Source organism: Lolium perenne, chromosome 2 (genome assembly GCF_019359855.2).
Source record: "Lolium perenne isolate Kyuss_39 chromosome 2, Kyuss_2.0, whole genome shotgun sequence".
Taxonomy (NCBI): domain Eukaryota; kingdom Viridiplantae; phylum Streptophyta; class Magnoliopsida; order Poales; family Poaceae; genus Lolium; species Lolium perenne.
Window position 1 is genome coordinate 313,367,462 of NC_067245.2, and position 15,491 is coordinate 313,382,952.

At 43.5% G+C, this 15,491-nt stretch overlaps 2 protein-coding genes across 4 annotated transcripts; one reads left to right on the forward strand and one right to left on the reverse strand.

The window, feature by feature from the left end:
• The first annotated feature begins 1,377 nt into the window (after positions 1–1,377).
• Positions 1,378–3,492, forward strand: LOC127336795 (uncharacterized). The gene is made up of 2 exons (XM_051363637.2): positions 1,378–1,982; positions 2,976–3,492. The coding sequence occupies exons 1-2, from the start codon at positions 1,962–1,964 to the stop codon at positions 3,195–3,197; spliced, it is 243 nt and encodes an 80-aa protein (XP_051219597.1). The 5' UTR covers positions 1,378–1,961; the 3' UTR covers positions 3,198–3,492.
• Positions 3,493–4,225: 733 nt separating this feature from the next.
• Positions 4,226–12,492, reverse strand: LOC127336793 (uncharacterized). 3 transcript variants are annotated; one of them, XM_051363635.2, is made up of 14 exons: positions 12,113–12,492; positions 11,520–11,562; positions 10,745–10,969; positions 10,568–10,660; positions 9,442–9,776; positions 9,217–9,360; positions 8,931–9,125; positions 7,786–7,860; positions 7,603–7,669; positions 7,257–7,532; positions 6,408–7,155; positions 6,248–6,304; positions 5,722–5,787; positions 4,226–4,748 (listed from the first exon to the last, which is right to left on the reverse strand). In XM_051363635.2, the coding sequence occupies exons 1-14, from the start codon at positions 12,416–12,418 to the stop codon at positions 4,706–4,708; spliced, it is 2,673 nt and encodes an 890-aa protein (XP_051219595.1). In that variant the 5' UTR covers positions 12,419–12,492; the 3' UTR covers positions 4,226–4,705. The 3 variants fall into 3 exon arrangements, with proteins under 3 accessions (XP_051219595.1, XP_051219596.1, XP_051219593.1); XM_051363636.2 differs by having other exon boundaries at positions 7,320–7,532; positions 10,568–10,672; XM_051363633.2 differs by having other exon boundaries at positions 10,568–10,672.
• Between the last annotated feature and the right edge of the window lie 2,999 nt (positions 12,493–15,491).

The following is a 15,491-nucleotide window of genomic DNA, read 5'->3' on the forward strand; positions in this document are numbered from 1 at the left end:
GCTTGCGCTAATTTCCGTGCCAAAAAACAATAGGCACTATAGAAAGGAACAGAGGGAGTATTATCCTAGATTTATCTAGATTAACATGTATCTATACACTAAAATGCGTCTATATCCATACGATATCTTAACAAATCTGTTACATTTATTATAAACAGGGACAACAGGTGATGCATTACGTTGTTTCTACTCTGAAATTAGTGATGCTTTAGATTTTGATCCCTAGATTTTTCAGAATCTGCAACTGAATAATCTGAATACATTTCCGACACGAATTCACACCTAGGTCGTGGCTGGCTCATCGTGAGAAACAAGTTGTGCGCCGTACGCCGGTCTTGCTTCGAAACGGCAAGTTCGTCAGGTGCTCCGTTCGATCTTCAGGTTCAGAAGGAGAGCAACGCCTCCAAGCGGAAGAAGTGCGGAACGCCTCTCCGGCCACCCTCTGCTGGATCGCGACTCCTCCTCCTCCTCTCGGTAAGGAAGCCCCTCGCTCTGCCTAGATCGCTCGTCGCCACGACCTTCTGCCATGATAGATTTGATCCAATCCAGCCCGGTCTCATCTTCTTCGAGACCGGTCTCGCTTCCGGTACATAGGTAGGGCTGTCATGGCGAGGGGGGTTGTGTTGAAAGGCCTCAGGCCGATCTTTATTAAGAAGAAAGAAGTGTGTTACAGCAAGCTGCTGTCAGCTCCGAGGCAGAGCAATGCAGCGAATATTCAGCAACCAGATAGGCCTGGGCTGCAGAAAGAGTAGCAAACAGCTACTGAAACTACAGAGCTACAGCATAAGAGAGAAACACGACACAGCCATAGGCAACAAGGAAGAAGACTGCAGTACAACTACTCAATGGCAACGATCAGGCCAGCAGATCTCCAGATAGCGATGTCGTCCCTGATGCCATCAAAAACCTCCTCAGCTGAGTGTTGTGCACCCTCAAAAATTCTTGCGTTTCTTTCCTTCCAAATCTTCCAATGTACCAGGATGACAACGGTGTCAAAGTCACGTCGCAGCAGCTTGGGGACCTGCTTCCTCGCTTTAAGCCACCAGTCCTCTGTGGTGTGGAAGCTCGGACCGGGGGCACGGAAGGTTGCCGCCGACCAGGTTCTAAGTTTGCGCCAGACCGTAGAGGTGAACCTGCAATGGTCGAACAAATGAGCACAAGTTTCAGCACCCGACCAACACAACTGGCATGAGCCAGCGTTAGGCCACCCGCGGCGCTGGAGATTGTCCGCCGTCAGACACCTCTGGTGCACCACCAGCCACATAAAAAACTTGCAACGAGGCGGGGCCTTGGATTTCCAGATCGGTCTCGCGCAGGGGAAGCTTCTATTAGCCGCAAAGAACAGGCTGTAAGCGCTGCTCGTTGAAAAGCAGCCATCCTTGGAGTGGCACCAGATCAAAGTATCTGCAGCACCCTGGCGTAATTGAACTTGCTGCAGCTCATCCCAAAGGCTAAGGTACTGGTCTAGTGCAGCCGTGGATACGCCACCCTTAATATCTTTAATCCACCTGTTTCGAGCCATCGTCTGCGCCACCGTCAGGTCTGAGTTTTTAACGAAGGAGGCCAGCAAGGGATAAGCATCAACAATAGCGCGCTTGCCCGGTAGCCACTTGTCTGTCCAAAACTTGGCTCGTTTGCCGTCACCAAGGTGCACAAAAGAGGCAGCTCTGACCATTGCCGTTGCATCTTTGTCGTCGGGCAAAGGAATGAAGCACCAGGGTTTGGGCGAGCGATCCCATCTCAGCCAAGGCCATCGGCAACGGAGGGCACAGCCAAAGTAACGAAGATTAAGCACTCCCAGACCCCCATATTGCACTGGCATGCATACCTTGGACCATGAAAGCAGACAGTGACCGCCATTGACTTCTTGTTGACCTTTCCAAATGAAGCCGCGGCATCGCTTGTACAGAATCTTCAGTGCCCAGTCCGGAAGCTCCAACACAGCTAGAAAGTGAAGGGGGATGGCCATGAGCACCGATTTGGTAAGCACCAGCCTCCCTCCCGGATTCAGCAACTTAGGAATCCATCCTGGGAGCTTAGCGGAGGGGGGTTGTGATGTTCCATTCAGCGGCGCATCCATCCACCCCTGCATTTTTGCCCGTTTCGGGAATCGATTTCAGATGGGATTTTTTGGGGGAACGGATTGGGCAACTAGTCTAAGTTAACTGTAGTGTCTGATTCTTGCGAAATCGGATAATAGATAGTAGTAGAAGTGATCTCCCTGAAAGCGCCTGGATTAGAGACATATCTGGCGCCCTCACTGCTGAAGGCATTGGCCAGTTCCTGAACTTGGTCGAAACCCTCTCAGAACAGCATACACTTCCTGATTCTGAAGACTAGGTAACATGGTGCTTGTCTGCTTCAGGAGATTACAGCGCCAAATCTGCCTACATGGCACTCTTTGAAGGCACCACAGAATCTCCTCATCACGATTCCATATGAGATTACAGCGTCAAATTTGCTTTGTAGCCTGGCTTACTACCTGTCTTCTGATCTTGTTTGATCATGAACATCCAACAACTTCGTTTTCAGATATAGTTTCTGCGAGCCTACACAAAAACAAATTTTATAATCCCCTAATGATAGAATTGTCTTTGAGTATGTAACCACGGAACTGTTCCGGTAATCAGCGCTATGATCAATTGCATCAGCTGTCCTTCAAAAACTTCAGGAGAGCACTGCACACAGTTTTTTTTTCTTTTTCAACAGACATGTCATCTAATGAAACTCTGTTCTCATACAAACTACAAAGCTCTTATTTGGCAGGAAATACTAAGCTGGGTTGCTGCATCTTTTTATCAAAAGTTTACCCCTGAGATCTTATGTCACACATGGCTGCATGATAGCTTTGCAACAGCATTTGTCTCATTTCCACTTTATTAGCTTTAATGGATCTATTTGGACTCCAATGTTGCTGACACGTCCAAGCACTTGGGTTAGCATACTAACATTTTTCCTATGTGTATCTTCTACAGTACCCCAAGTCCCCAAAAATGCCGCGATTTGGCGCCCTGGCGCCCAAGACTAACCTGGTGGTGGCCGGCGGCCTGACCGGGTTCGTCTTCGGCGTCTACTACTACACCATGCGGGCGGTGGGTGGCACGGACGAGCTCCAAGTCGCCATCGACAAGTTTGAGGACCTGAAGATGAAGGATGACGTTGCTGCCGTGAACCCGTCTGCCCCAGGATCATCATAGGAAAAACATGCTACAATTTCCCGCCCTGTCCCGGGCTTTCTATCTAGTAGTAGTTACTGCCCCCATAAGCTGCACAGGAACCAATAACCCATTGTGTGTACATATAATAACTTGAAGCTTTGTGCGCCGCCTCACCGTTCCTTTGCATACCAATCTCAGCGCCATCATGGCACCCGCAGAGTGGTCCTACAGTGTTCTTTCTTTTTAGTGTCATCAAGTTGACTGTACAGGAACATTGATCTAATATGGACAACATGGCTGAAATTGCACAATTTCAGGTGAATTTTAGAAGCTATTTGTTTGTGTGAAAGCCAGTTTTTCATACAAGCTAATTTCAGAAAAGAGGACTTACCACAGAATAGAGGTCAGACAACATTGCAGGCTACTCCTCGATTTAACACGATGCGTTCGTAAGAATGCAAATCTGCCAGTGATCTCAGTAGCCTGGCATGGGTTTAAATATTTGGACAATGCGGATTTAGCCGTTATCCTTTTCTGAAGTTGGGATGTTACTGTATACTGTCTATAATGAGTGCTGTGTACCTGAATATATTGTGAATGCAGGTCATGTTCTTACGTACTGAATTCACATGTCATGCAGTTTTTTCATACTGGGTTCATTGGTCGTGCTGCCTGTGCTGAATATGATGACTATTTCAAAATTTGCAGAACTTGAGCAATCGAAGTGCACAGCTTGTTTCTTCATATGATATGACCCAGTTAACGGGCGTTAGATCTTCGGTTCACTTTTGTTTATGGATAATCCATGGCCGGACAGCTGCTTACGGTGGAGATGCTTGAGTGGATCTTTACAAACTGCTAATTTATCTATGGATAATCCATTTTATCCATGGGAAAATAGGAAAAACCACATCTGTACTAATTATATCCAGACAATAAGTTATATAAAAACGACAGGAGAAAGAGGTGTACATCACTAACAAGTAAAACATTATTATTTATCAATAAGTGATGCATTATATCCTCTCTATTCTTAAATATAAGTGATGCTTTTAGATTCTCCGGTATTTCTGCAACTGAATATACATTTCCAGCAGGGAATAGACCATATGCATAATAACAAATTAACAATACAAATTACACTGCAGCATGTCGTTACGAAATTGGGCCTAGATAGCTTACTTTACGAGTATCCTTGCATAAGTACATGCCCTCAAAAAGCAATACAGGTTAATGGGACGCTAGTGCTACAAATAATGTCCATCGCTTGTCTCTACAAAATAGTACATATCCTAGATTTGGATGACATTCCATTTTGTGTGGTACTTTAGTTGATTCTCCGTACACAAACTGCTGGATACCATGCATCATCCTTCAAACATCTATCAGAGCAAACCTCGTCTTCTTTGTTGAAAGCTACATCACCAGTACCTTCTTCCGTGGGTCTCAGTCTCGTAGCCGTGTGAACGATGTTCTTCAACAGAAGGACAAGGGGCAACAAACCAGGCATCTCTAGTTCGGACCAAAACCAAATCACCTAATGTCTTCTATCTCCTTTTGACTGGAGTTCTGGATCTGGAGCGCTTCTTCCTGCAATGATTAGAAACAGTTCAATAAATGGAATTGTCTTACTGTACAGGTGCTGTAGCACACACATGGCTCCAGATTAACTGAGTATGCATTCCCAACAATGTCCAAGACGAAGCAAGGATGGAATGGAGACCCTGCCATTGGGGACTCCCGAACAAAATACAATTCAAAAGGTTTTGGACTAGTAAATCTTAGTACGTAGTTTTATGCTTAAGTGCTTGTTCTATGATATTGGCTAGATTCTTCAAATTTCTCAAGTTGACGCAACACACGGGCATTACAAAAAAACCATGCAAAATGTACATTCTAATAAAAAGGTATCTTACAGCATCCAAAACCCAATTTTTCATGAGAAAGCTATATCTTCACCTTTAGTATCCTAAAAATCCCTAGTATATCCGGAAACTCCAAATGTAGCCAAGCTACATGGTCTTTTTTTTCCCCAAAATTCGAATTCGATATTTTAAAGTTTCAAAAAAAAATCTGAAAAAATTCTAGATGTAGTCAATGATGTACTCTACCACTGTGCAAAATACTTTGTATTCTAGGCTACAAAAGAATGACAAATTCTGACAAATGTTGGAGGTTTCAAAATCTGTACTGTTCACTACTTCAGATCCACAAATTTGTGAGTTTCGCACAGCCCAAAATAATAAGTCTTTCGTATTGCTTCTTTGCAAAGTGGTAGAGTACTTCATTACCTACCTCTAGAATTTTTGCTCATAATTTTTTGAAACTTTGAAATGTCATTTTCGATTTTTGAAAAAGGGCCCCATGTAGCCTGAGCTCCAAAACGCCACACTCCTAGCATATCCTCTATTTTTTGTACTGTTTGAACTAACCCATTTCCCAGATAGCAGCTAGAACAAAGCTTTAAAAGATTACAACTTCAATCTATAAATTGCTGAAAGTTCACATCAAAATATCACCTGGAGCAATGTAATGACAAAGAAAGAACCGATTAATCGCTTACCTCTCGGCAGATGAATAAGGTGAATGCCTGCGGTGATGCTTGCTATGTGGAGACCGCGAAACTCGTCTAGAGATGAAACATAATGCTAAATGGGTAAGTTTAAAGAGAAGCAATATATGAACCTGTTGTTTCTTCAATCAGAAGAGTCCTGTTCACTGCTTATTAATATCAAATTGACAAAGAATAAGAGTAAACAATTCCTACATTATTCAGCTTTTGAGATACTGCTTACAGAGAACATGATTATGAAGAGATACAGAGCAACACAGTTCTAGTAAACATAACACCGAATCCCACTGCTGTTTCAGAGCCTACCCAGGCGAGAAATGGGATTGATGTCTATAGCATGATTCTGGTTATTATGACAAAAACGTATCGATGTACTATGTATCTTATTGCACAAGTGTTGGCTAAGATCAGAAAAACATCGATGCCAACCTTAGTTTATATGAACTTGTTGGAAATAACCGGCAAATTTCTACCATCATTAATAGGTACTGCAGAGAAGGGAGCTATATTGATATACCTGTTCCTAGATTTTGGAGGTGAGGGAGACATGCTATTTTTACGTGAATGACTCTTTCTGCAGCAGAAAATAGAGAAGTGAAGTAATCAATACACAAGAGAAAGGGAAACGCATAAACTGATACAGGCTAAACATCAGCATTTTAGAGTAACAGCATTACCTTTTCGCATTATCAGAAGGCTCGTCACTGGAAACACTCCCTCGACCATGTGAAGAACTCTCATTCCTAGTACGACTTCTCCCACTTGGTGATCGTGACCTTCTACTGCTGTGGCTAGCTGAGCTCCTTGTAATTTGCCTTGACCTATCGTCATTCCCATCATTTCCTTTCTCTCCTCTTCTATCAGCGGCATCTTTCTTTCCCACTCTGGCGTCTTTCCGATATTCTTTGGCATCATCCCACCTATCCGATCCATGTTTAGTATACCTGCCTGAGCCTTTTTCCTCTTTGTAACTACCTTTTTTATCAATACTTCCATGCACGCCATGTTTGTCACTATCACCAAACTTGTCAGATCTAGAAGATTCAGAGTCTTTTCCATTGCCAACCTTCACCTCTTTTTTAAAATCTTCCTCATGGCTGTTCCTTTCTAAGTGCCTGTGAGTGCTCTCCACATTATTATTGTTTTCAGAATGATGGCCGGAAGACGGCTTTCCATTCTTCAAATCTATCTCCGTGCGTCCATGTGCCTTTTCACTTGTTTTATGAATCACACCCATCGGCTGAATAGAAGTTGTGGCTTCTCCATTCTGTGTGTCATGAATGCTTCGCTCTTTTCCGGATTCTGCGTTTGGCCTTCCTCGAGATCCTGCATCACTGGATTTATGATTGTCACCTGAAACACTTTGGACTGAAGCAATACTTTCAGTATTGCCTGTGGGTTGTTCACCATCAAATTTTTTCTCGCCTACAGTGTGATTATTCATCAAAGTCAATAAAGTATTCATAATTTAGAAACTTAATAAATTCCGGGAAACCATGTCCTGTGAGTGTTTGTCAAGAACTTACTTTCTTCAGGATGAGCTGCACCAACTTTAATTTCAGACGATAAATTTGAAATTAAACTCTTACCATCACCTTCACCATCATCATCTTCATCATCTGAATCATAACTAGCAAGACCAAGAAGAGCACCTTTAGGAGAGCTTAACCCAGCACCATCAGAACGATTAGTAGAGCTAACACTGGTTGGCTTAGCAGCAACAACAACTTTAGCTGTGGTCTTGACTTTTGATTCTCTCAGATCAGGATCCTTTGAGCTAGAGAAACCAGTGGTCTCATTCACTGCAAACAGATGCAATTATCAGTAATGTAAGATATCTATTTACTTTATAATTTAATACAATTCACTCACTTTTATCTGATGAATCATCTTCATTCATAACTTTCGTCGCAATCTCATCAAAAAGATCATCCGTAACCTGGAAATGACAAAAAAAAAACAGAAGTAAGAAAATGGTATTATTGTTGTGTTTCTTAGATTAGAAGTAAATGGCCTATTAAACCTAGTTGAATAACATCCATGCAAATAAATAACCTTTAGAAGAACTTCTGTCAACACACGCTTAATTTCATGGTTGATTGCTGCTGTCCGGGCCTTTTCGATTTCATCCTGCAAATGTTTCAAGTCCAGTATGTCAATTTCAAAGAGGGGCATGTTAATATCCAAGTTGAATTTGGAAAGGAAAAAAGAAGAATAAAGATCAGCTCATTGTTCAACTATGTTTTCTGTTTATCCCGTGAGAAAAATACTCCCTCCATCCCTAGACACTAAATAGCATCTAGAATTCTAGATACATCCAATTACTATCCAAAGTTAGATTTCCTTTAATTGATGTTGCTCCAAGGACAATACTCCCTCTGTTCTGATTTCGTCCATATTCTAGACCAAATTTTTGTTCCATATCAATAGACATTCTAGCTTTTAGTCAGCAAAAACACAGAAAACGAAGCAATCTTGCTCTCTCTTTTGGAAGGCACTGTTTTCAATGTAGCTTGGATTGGTTAAAGTAGTACTAATAATAAATGCAGTACTGGTTGGTCTGATTTTTTTTCTAGGATGTATACTAAATCAGAACAGAGGGAATAGCTTTCAGTAACTAGCACAAGGTCTAATGTTTCCACCAGATCCAAAAGAACCAAACAAGTTACAGACAGAAAAAAAAATACACTCTACTTTGGAAAATTAATTATAGGAAATAAGAGATTTGCCAATACAGTATGACAAGGAGCCTCGAGTCTCGAAGACTAGTAAAACTATCCAGGTTGATTCACTGACAAAACCAAACTAGGAAAGACTTGCCACATGGCGTGCCATTTCTCTCACCATTATGAGATCCACTTGTTCTTCAGAAATCACTATATAACTAAACTGATAAAACTCAAATAAATATTTACGATGAATTGTTTTGCTTCTCAAAGCCGCTAGGCACCTCCACTCAATCTAACAGCCCAACCATTAATCTAGGTCACTTTGATTTACAGATGTTGAACCAATAATTATTCTGCATTTGAAGTCGTTGCGCTACTAATTTAGCTTTGAACTGCTAACATGCACATGGTACTAGGCGTACTGAAATAAATCATTAGGGAGGAATTTTGCATGCAAATGAATCACATTAGAGCAGATTAATAGCATGATAGGTACTGCACTAATGAGTAATAATAAATGGAGAAGAGCACCTCATCATCTTCATCATCTTCGATTGATTTAGCTGAACCAATGCTTCTGCTATCAGTTTCATTAGCTATTTTTGGTGGTTCTGCAGCATCTTCAGATTCCATTGAATCTGAATTTGTCGAGTGTTGCACTGAAGCACTCATTGGAGTAGATTTTTTCTTTAGAAGTTCTTCTCGGAGCCAGTTCGGTACTGGAGGCTGGTACATAGTCAAACACGAGAGTCAGTTGAGTTTAAAGGATATGATGATTAGGAAGGGAAATGCATTGCCAGACACAACAAAAACCTACTTTCTTTGACCGTTCAGCGAATAAAGGGTTTGCATCTGTGGGGAATGCTTCAGTTAGACTACCAACACCAAATACTGCAGGTGGAACATAGTTTGAACCAGAGAGTGCTCCAAAGAGTGGCCCAGTATGCAAAGAAGGATCCATCTGTAACAGATAAAACATAAGCACCACTGTATCGATGATTTGAGAGATTATTACAGAGTAATAAACTACAGATATATAAACCTGTGGTGCTTGTGGTGGTACTGGAGCTTGAGGGTAAAATCCAAGTGAAGCAGATGGGCCCCATGATTGAGTTGATGTTGCAGCTGTACCATGTTCAGACATTGCTGCTGGAACAGTAGAACTGATATTTATCGTTTGATGCACTGCCATATCAGGAGCTTTTCTACTATCAAACTCCAAAGGTTGGTCACTGGGATCAGCCATCATCCTGTAAGACTGTACACCATGAGCAGGCACACTAGGAGGCCCTCGAGGAAATCCATCTTGAACTGATGGGGCAGTTAGAGATGGCTGAGCTTGTGGGCTTGGATATTGATGCATAGCATTCCCATTACCTGTTATTACATGGCATAGTCAAAATCTTTTAATATCAAACCCTGAGCAGAATACATATCAGAATCAACCAAATGTAAAACAACCCCCATCTAGTAATTAAGGATTTCAGCATGAATGTTTGCAGGAGACAAATATTCCATCTCTTCAACATGTCAATGGTTGATGGATCAAATACATTTGTTTACCAATTTGAGCTGCAAGGAATTAAGAGCAACCTAGAAAAGCTACGCATGCTATACCACTGCATTCACCGAAAACTTGATATAATAAGTCATTGGGAAAAGAAACACGAGCATCATGGTGCATGCAACCACCAATTAAGGATTTCAGCATGAATGTTTGCAGGAGACAAATATTCCATCTCTTCAACATGTCAATGGATGATGGATCAAATACATTTGTTTACCAATTTGAGCTGCAAGGAATTAAGAGCAACCTAGAAAAGCTAGGTATTCTATACCACTGCATTCACTGAAAACTTGATATAATAAGTCATTGGGAAAAGAAACACGAGCATCATGATGCATGCAACCACCAATTTGTTTGGCACCTGCCTTATCCTGCTCCGTTTAAGACCAGCAAAAACAGATACATCCAACACACTACCTCGAAATACAACATAAGTGGCTACAAGATCATGAGATAGAAAGTCCAACACTCTGCCTCTAAAAACAGTGATGCTTTAGACTTTTCAGTCTTTCTGCAACTGAACCGAATACATATCCAGCAGGGATACACCTAATTATGACTCAGGCCGCACAAGCAAATTAAATTGCCAAGCAAGGCATACCTGGAGCAGAAGAATAATTATAAGATACCTCCTGCTCATAGGTGGATGGAAATGGACCAAAATTCTTCAGTGGTGGCGCCATTGGACCTCTATCTGCAATTTCATCTTCAGATCCATTCTGAAACTTACATATCCATCTGTAAAATATATTGAGCAAGAGCAACAAGACAATGTTACCTTGCAAATAGTTCGTTTCCCTCTGTTGGCCTGTCATTTGAAACGGCAACTGGTCGTTACTTGATTGAGGGATTGGTGGGTGACCAGCTGGTTGCTGATACTGATCATTCTGACCATAATGGTGGGGTATTGCATGCTGCTGAATCTGGTGATTCTCTGTAACAACAGATTTAGCAGCAGCCCATTCCTTCGCCTTTGTGGCCCAATCATCCTCATTGGCAAGCCCTTCGAGTTGATTTGTTTTTAGAAATTTAACCATCATAATAAACTAGCAAATTTATTACTGCAAGTGACTTTTCTGACCCAGTGAGCTTGTTTAAGCTGACATACTATTGTAGATAACTAAAATTCCATTGTAAGTCGATCAACTAACAAAGTACAACTACATTAGAAACCAGTAATCACGACACAGCTTGGCAAGGACTGATTGTGTACTCAAGTAGATCAGAAGCAAGGGATATGTAGGAAGGCACAATCATTAATAGGAACATACAAGAAAAAAAAGAGTGAAACCAACTAACCAACCCGAATAACATTGACACACAGGATAACTGAATAAATGTAGTTCAAAACTTCTAAGGCATGCACACTTCACAGTTATTTGACAACTATCCCTATTCATTTTTGACACAAATGCTGCGTCACGCATATCATAAATGATCCACAACACTATCAGCACAAGCTATGGAAGCCTAGTTTGAAACACCTTGCCATATTCTCTATCTGAAAATTATATATATGTAAAATAACATAGGCTTGGATTATATTGACAAACCTGGGTATCCATGGTTTTGAGCCCATGAATGACTCGGCCATGCCTACAAAATAAGAAATGTCCAGTTGTCAAGTAACAAAACTTCATGTGCAACGGAAGAACCCAACAAATAAGCAAATGAAACAAGAAGTCGCAGGTAAATTGCTGGGCCAGCTGTACGGAGCAAAGGAGACAAGATGTTTAGCTGTTTTGTCTAAGCCATTAATGATTTCCCAAACATTTACAGAGCCAACCCCATAGATCACAACTTTGCCAAAACAGTTCCTCGGTGATCTCCTATCAGCAAGAGACAGCAACTAAGCCACACAGTGGACAATGTCACAAACCCACCCCCTTATATAAGTAACCCACCCTCCGTCCACCATGGTACCGACACCGGACTACACCAAGCACAAGCCTCGATAAAACGAGTGGGGTCACAAAACCACCAATAGTAAGTTTATAGCACGCTTCCCCTAAACCCTAGGACCAACGATGAGGCGTACGCTCCGAATCCTAACACAGCAATCAGCTGCAGATGCTCCTTCCTAATGGTTCGCTGGCCATCAATCATCTGTTCCAGAAACGGAGGGCGGGTAATGCCAACAACATACCTGTCCCGGCGGCGGGGGCTGGGCCGCAGCGTGGTGAGGAGGCCAGGGGTTCCCGGGCGCGGGGGGCGGCGGGGGAGGGGGCTGGTAAGCGTACGGCGGCGGCGGCTGAGGGTGCTGCTGGTGCTGGTGGTCGGGGGGCGGCGGGCCCCACTGGTGGTGCTGGGGAGGGTAGGGGTGGGGAGGGTGGTACGGCGGCGCGGGCCCCGGGTGCCAGTGGGAGGGAGGAGCGGGCTGCTGCTGCGGCGGCGGCGGCGGAGGCGCGTCGCCGGAGCCGGCGAAGCGGTGCTGGTGGTGGTACGCGTCCATGGTCGGAGGCGGTCGGTCAGGCGGAGCGGAGAGGAAGGGGGCCGGCTGAGCTCCGTGTTGGTCCAAGTCTGGTGGGGTGGCTCGCGTTTTGTTTTTGCCGTGTAGAGCCTGGATGGGCTGGGCCCGACAGGTCAAATCAGCCCAATTAGGTCTTGTTTCGTATCCCAGAAAATCTCCACTAGTCCGTTTACTTCTCCGATTTTGGACGATATAATCCCGAGATATCCCCTTCCATCCTCTCTCATCCTCACATTTTTTTCCTAAATCAAAAACTCTTTATCATACTAGTGTATTTTTTGGAAAGGGTATTTGAGAGGATTGGCTGAAGTCCAAATCCCATCTCATCCCCATACCCATTAGGCCTTGTTCGTTTATTCCCTAACAGGCATGGATCCGCCTGGATTGGTTTGGATTGCGGCCCAATCCCGACTGTCCAGCCCAGCGGGGTAAATTTTCCAGCCCAGAAAATCTAAGCTCTTCGTTTATCCCCGGACGGTATTGTAGCCCAGCCCATCCCGTGAAATTTTCTCTATCTGGGCCTGGAAAAATTATCTCCCCACGCGAGGCGTGGAATTTTTTCCACGAGAGCGAGACAAAGATGACCCTCCGTTTGTGTTGTTTCCATGTGGGGGTTTGCTGCGGGGTCTGGGATAATCGAATGAAAAAAGTAATGCATGGATTAGGAGAACTGATCCCCAAAGGGATTGGGTGGAGCACAGGGATCAACCAAATCCCCGTCAGGCTCAGATCCAAGTTTGGATTCGTTCCATTACAACCGAACGAGCCCTTAGGAAGAAAAATATGAGAGAAGTAAACAGGCCTTACAAATGAAAGAGGGTTTGGGCCTTTGGGGGAAAGACCAGTGCGAGCATGAATATGATTTGCGTCTCTCGACTCGCCGGTAGCTAAGACTCCATAAACGGAGCCCAACAAAAATATCAAGCATACTGGCGCAAGGTTGGACAAGATTACAACGAGAGGAAGCGGCACAAGCCCTTCTTCATCGTCACCAATCGCAATGAGGGATCCTCAAAAATAAAGATGGGCCTATATCAAGCAAGAGACGCACATGTTATGCGCCGCGATCGAGCATCTCGTTCTCCACCCAGAGAGTGGCTCAGGCATCATCGCGGTGGTAAAGGGGACGGCATCGCTATTCCATACATTTACTTGTCAAAATCTAAAACTGTGACTTTGCAGGTGCGCCGGGCCTTGCAGTATTTCAATGTAAAATGTAGCAAGGGATTCCACATGTTCCATTGTTGGAACAGGTTGAAGGAGACGCCCAAGTGGAAGATAGGCTACGTGGCCTACTGATGTCTACGTGTGCTTCTATTCTTGTAGACAGTGTTGGGCCTCCAAAAACAGAGGTTTGTAGAACAGCAGCAAGTTTCCCTTAAGTGGATCACCCAAGGTTTATCGAACTCAGGGAGGAAGAGGTCAAAGATATCCCTCTCAAGCAACCCTGCAATCACAATACAAGAAGTCTCTTGTGTCCCCAACACACCTAATACACTTGTCAGATGTATAGGTGCACTAGTTCGGCGAAGAGATAGTGAAATACAAGTGGTATGAATGAATATGAGCAGTAGTAACGGCGCCAGAAAAGTGCTTGCTGGCGTGCGATTGATGGTGGTAATATTGGCAGAAGTAAACATGCGACGAAACGATAAACAAGCGGTGTTTGCAGTATTGGAAACAAAGCCTAGGGATCCTACTTTCACTAGTGGACACTCTCAACATTGATCACATAATAAATAAGTTCTCTTCCTTTGTGCTACATATACTCTTGTTTGATAATGAACACCATTCGTTGCGTAGGGCTACTAGAGCACCTCAATGCCGGAGTTAACAAGCTCCACAACATTCGATATTCATGTTTAAGTAACCTTAGAGCATAATAGATCTTTGCAATTTAAACCAAGTACTAACATAGCATACACACTGTCACCTTTACACTATGAAGGGGGAATAAATCACATCAATACTATCATAGTAATAATTAACTCCATAACCTACAAGAGATTATGATCATAACCTACGCCAAGAACAACACGATGCACACACTGTCACCATTACACCGTGAAGGAGGAATAGAGTACTTTAATAACATCACTAGAGTAGCATATAGATGAATAGTGATACAAAACACATTGCAATCATAAAGGGATATAAATAAGCACCTCACTATGCTATTCATAACAGTGAATAAGTATTCTGTGAAATATAGCCTAAGAGACCCACACGGTGCACACACTGTCACCTTTACACACGTGGGACAAGGAGTCTCCGGAGATCACATAAGTAAAATCCACTTGACTAGCATAATGACATCTAGATTACAAGCATCATCATATGAATCTCAATCATGTAAGGCAGCTCATGAGATTATTGTATTGAAGTACATAGGAGAGAGATTAACCACATAGCTACCGGTACAGCCCTTAGCCTCGATGAAGAACTACTCCCTCCTCATGGGAGACAGCAGCGGTGATGAAGATGGCGGTGGAGTCGATGGAGAAGCCTTCCGGGGGCACTTCCCCGTCCCGGCGGCGTGCCGGAACAGAGACTCCTGTCCCCCAGATCTTGGCTTCGCGATGGCGGCGGCTCTGGAACTTTTCCCGTACCGTGGCTTTTTCGTATCGAAGATTTAGGTCAGGAACCTTCTTATAGGCGAAGAGGCGTAGTCGGAGGGCTGACGAGGCGGTGACACAATAGGGGGGCGCGGCCCAGGCCCTGGCCGCGCCACCCTGTCATCTGGTGGCCCTGTGGCCCCCCTCTGCTGGCTCTCGGGTGTTCTGGAAGCTTCATGGAAAAATAGGATGCTGGGCATTAATTTCGTCCAATTCCGAGAATATTTCCTTACTAGGATTTCTGAAACCAAAAACAGCAGAAAACAGGAACTGGCACTTCGGCATCTCGTTAATAGGTTAGTTCCGGAAAATGCATAAAAACGATATAAAGTGTGAACAAAACATGTAGGTATTGTCATAAAACAAGCATGGAACATAAGAAATTATAGATACATTTGAGACGTATCAAGCATCCCCAAGCTTAGTTCCTACTCGCCCTC

What these genes read in the sequence shown, in the direction of transcription:
- LOC127336795 (XM_051363637.2), top strand. Translation starts at nt 1,962, where the DNA reads ATGGCCATGAGCACCGATTTG. An exon ending in TGGCCATGAGCACCGATTTG is followed by an intron (nt 1,983 to 2,975) that starts GTAAGCACCAGC and finishes TATCTTCTACAG; the next exon opens with TACCCCAAGTCCCCAAAAAT.
- LOC127336793 (XM_051363633.2), bottom strand. Translation starts at nt 12,418, where the DNA reads ATGGACGCGTACCACCACCAGCACCGCTTCGCCGGCTCCGGCGACGCG. An exon ending in TAATTATTCTTCTGCTCCAG is followed by an intron (nt 9,777 to 10,567) that starts GTATGCCTTGCT and finishes ATGTAATAACAG; the next exon opens with GTAATGGGAATGCTATGCAT. An exon ending in AGATGATTCATCAGATAAAA is followed by an intron (nt 7,533 to 7,602) that starts GTGAGTGAATTG and finishes ATCTGTTTGCAG; the next exon opens with TGAATGAGACCACTGGTTTC.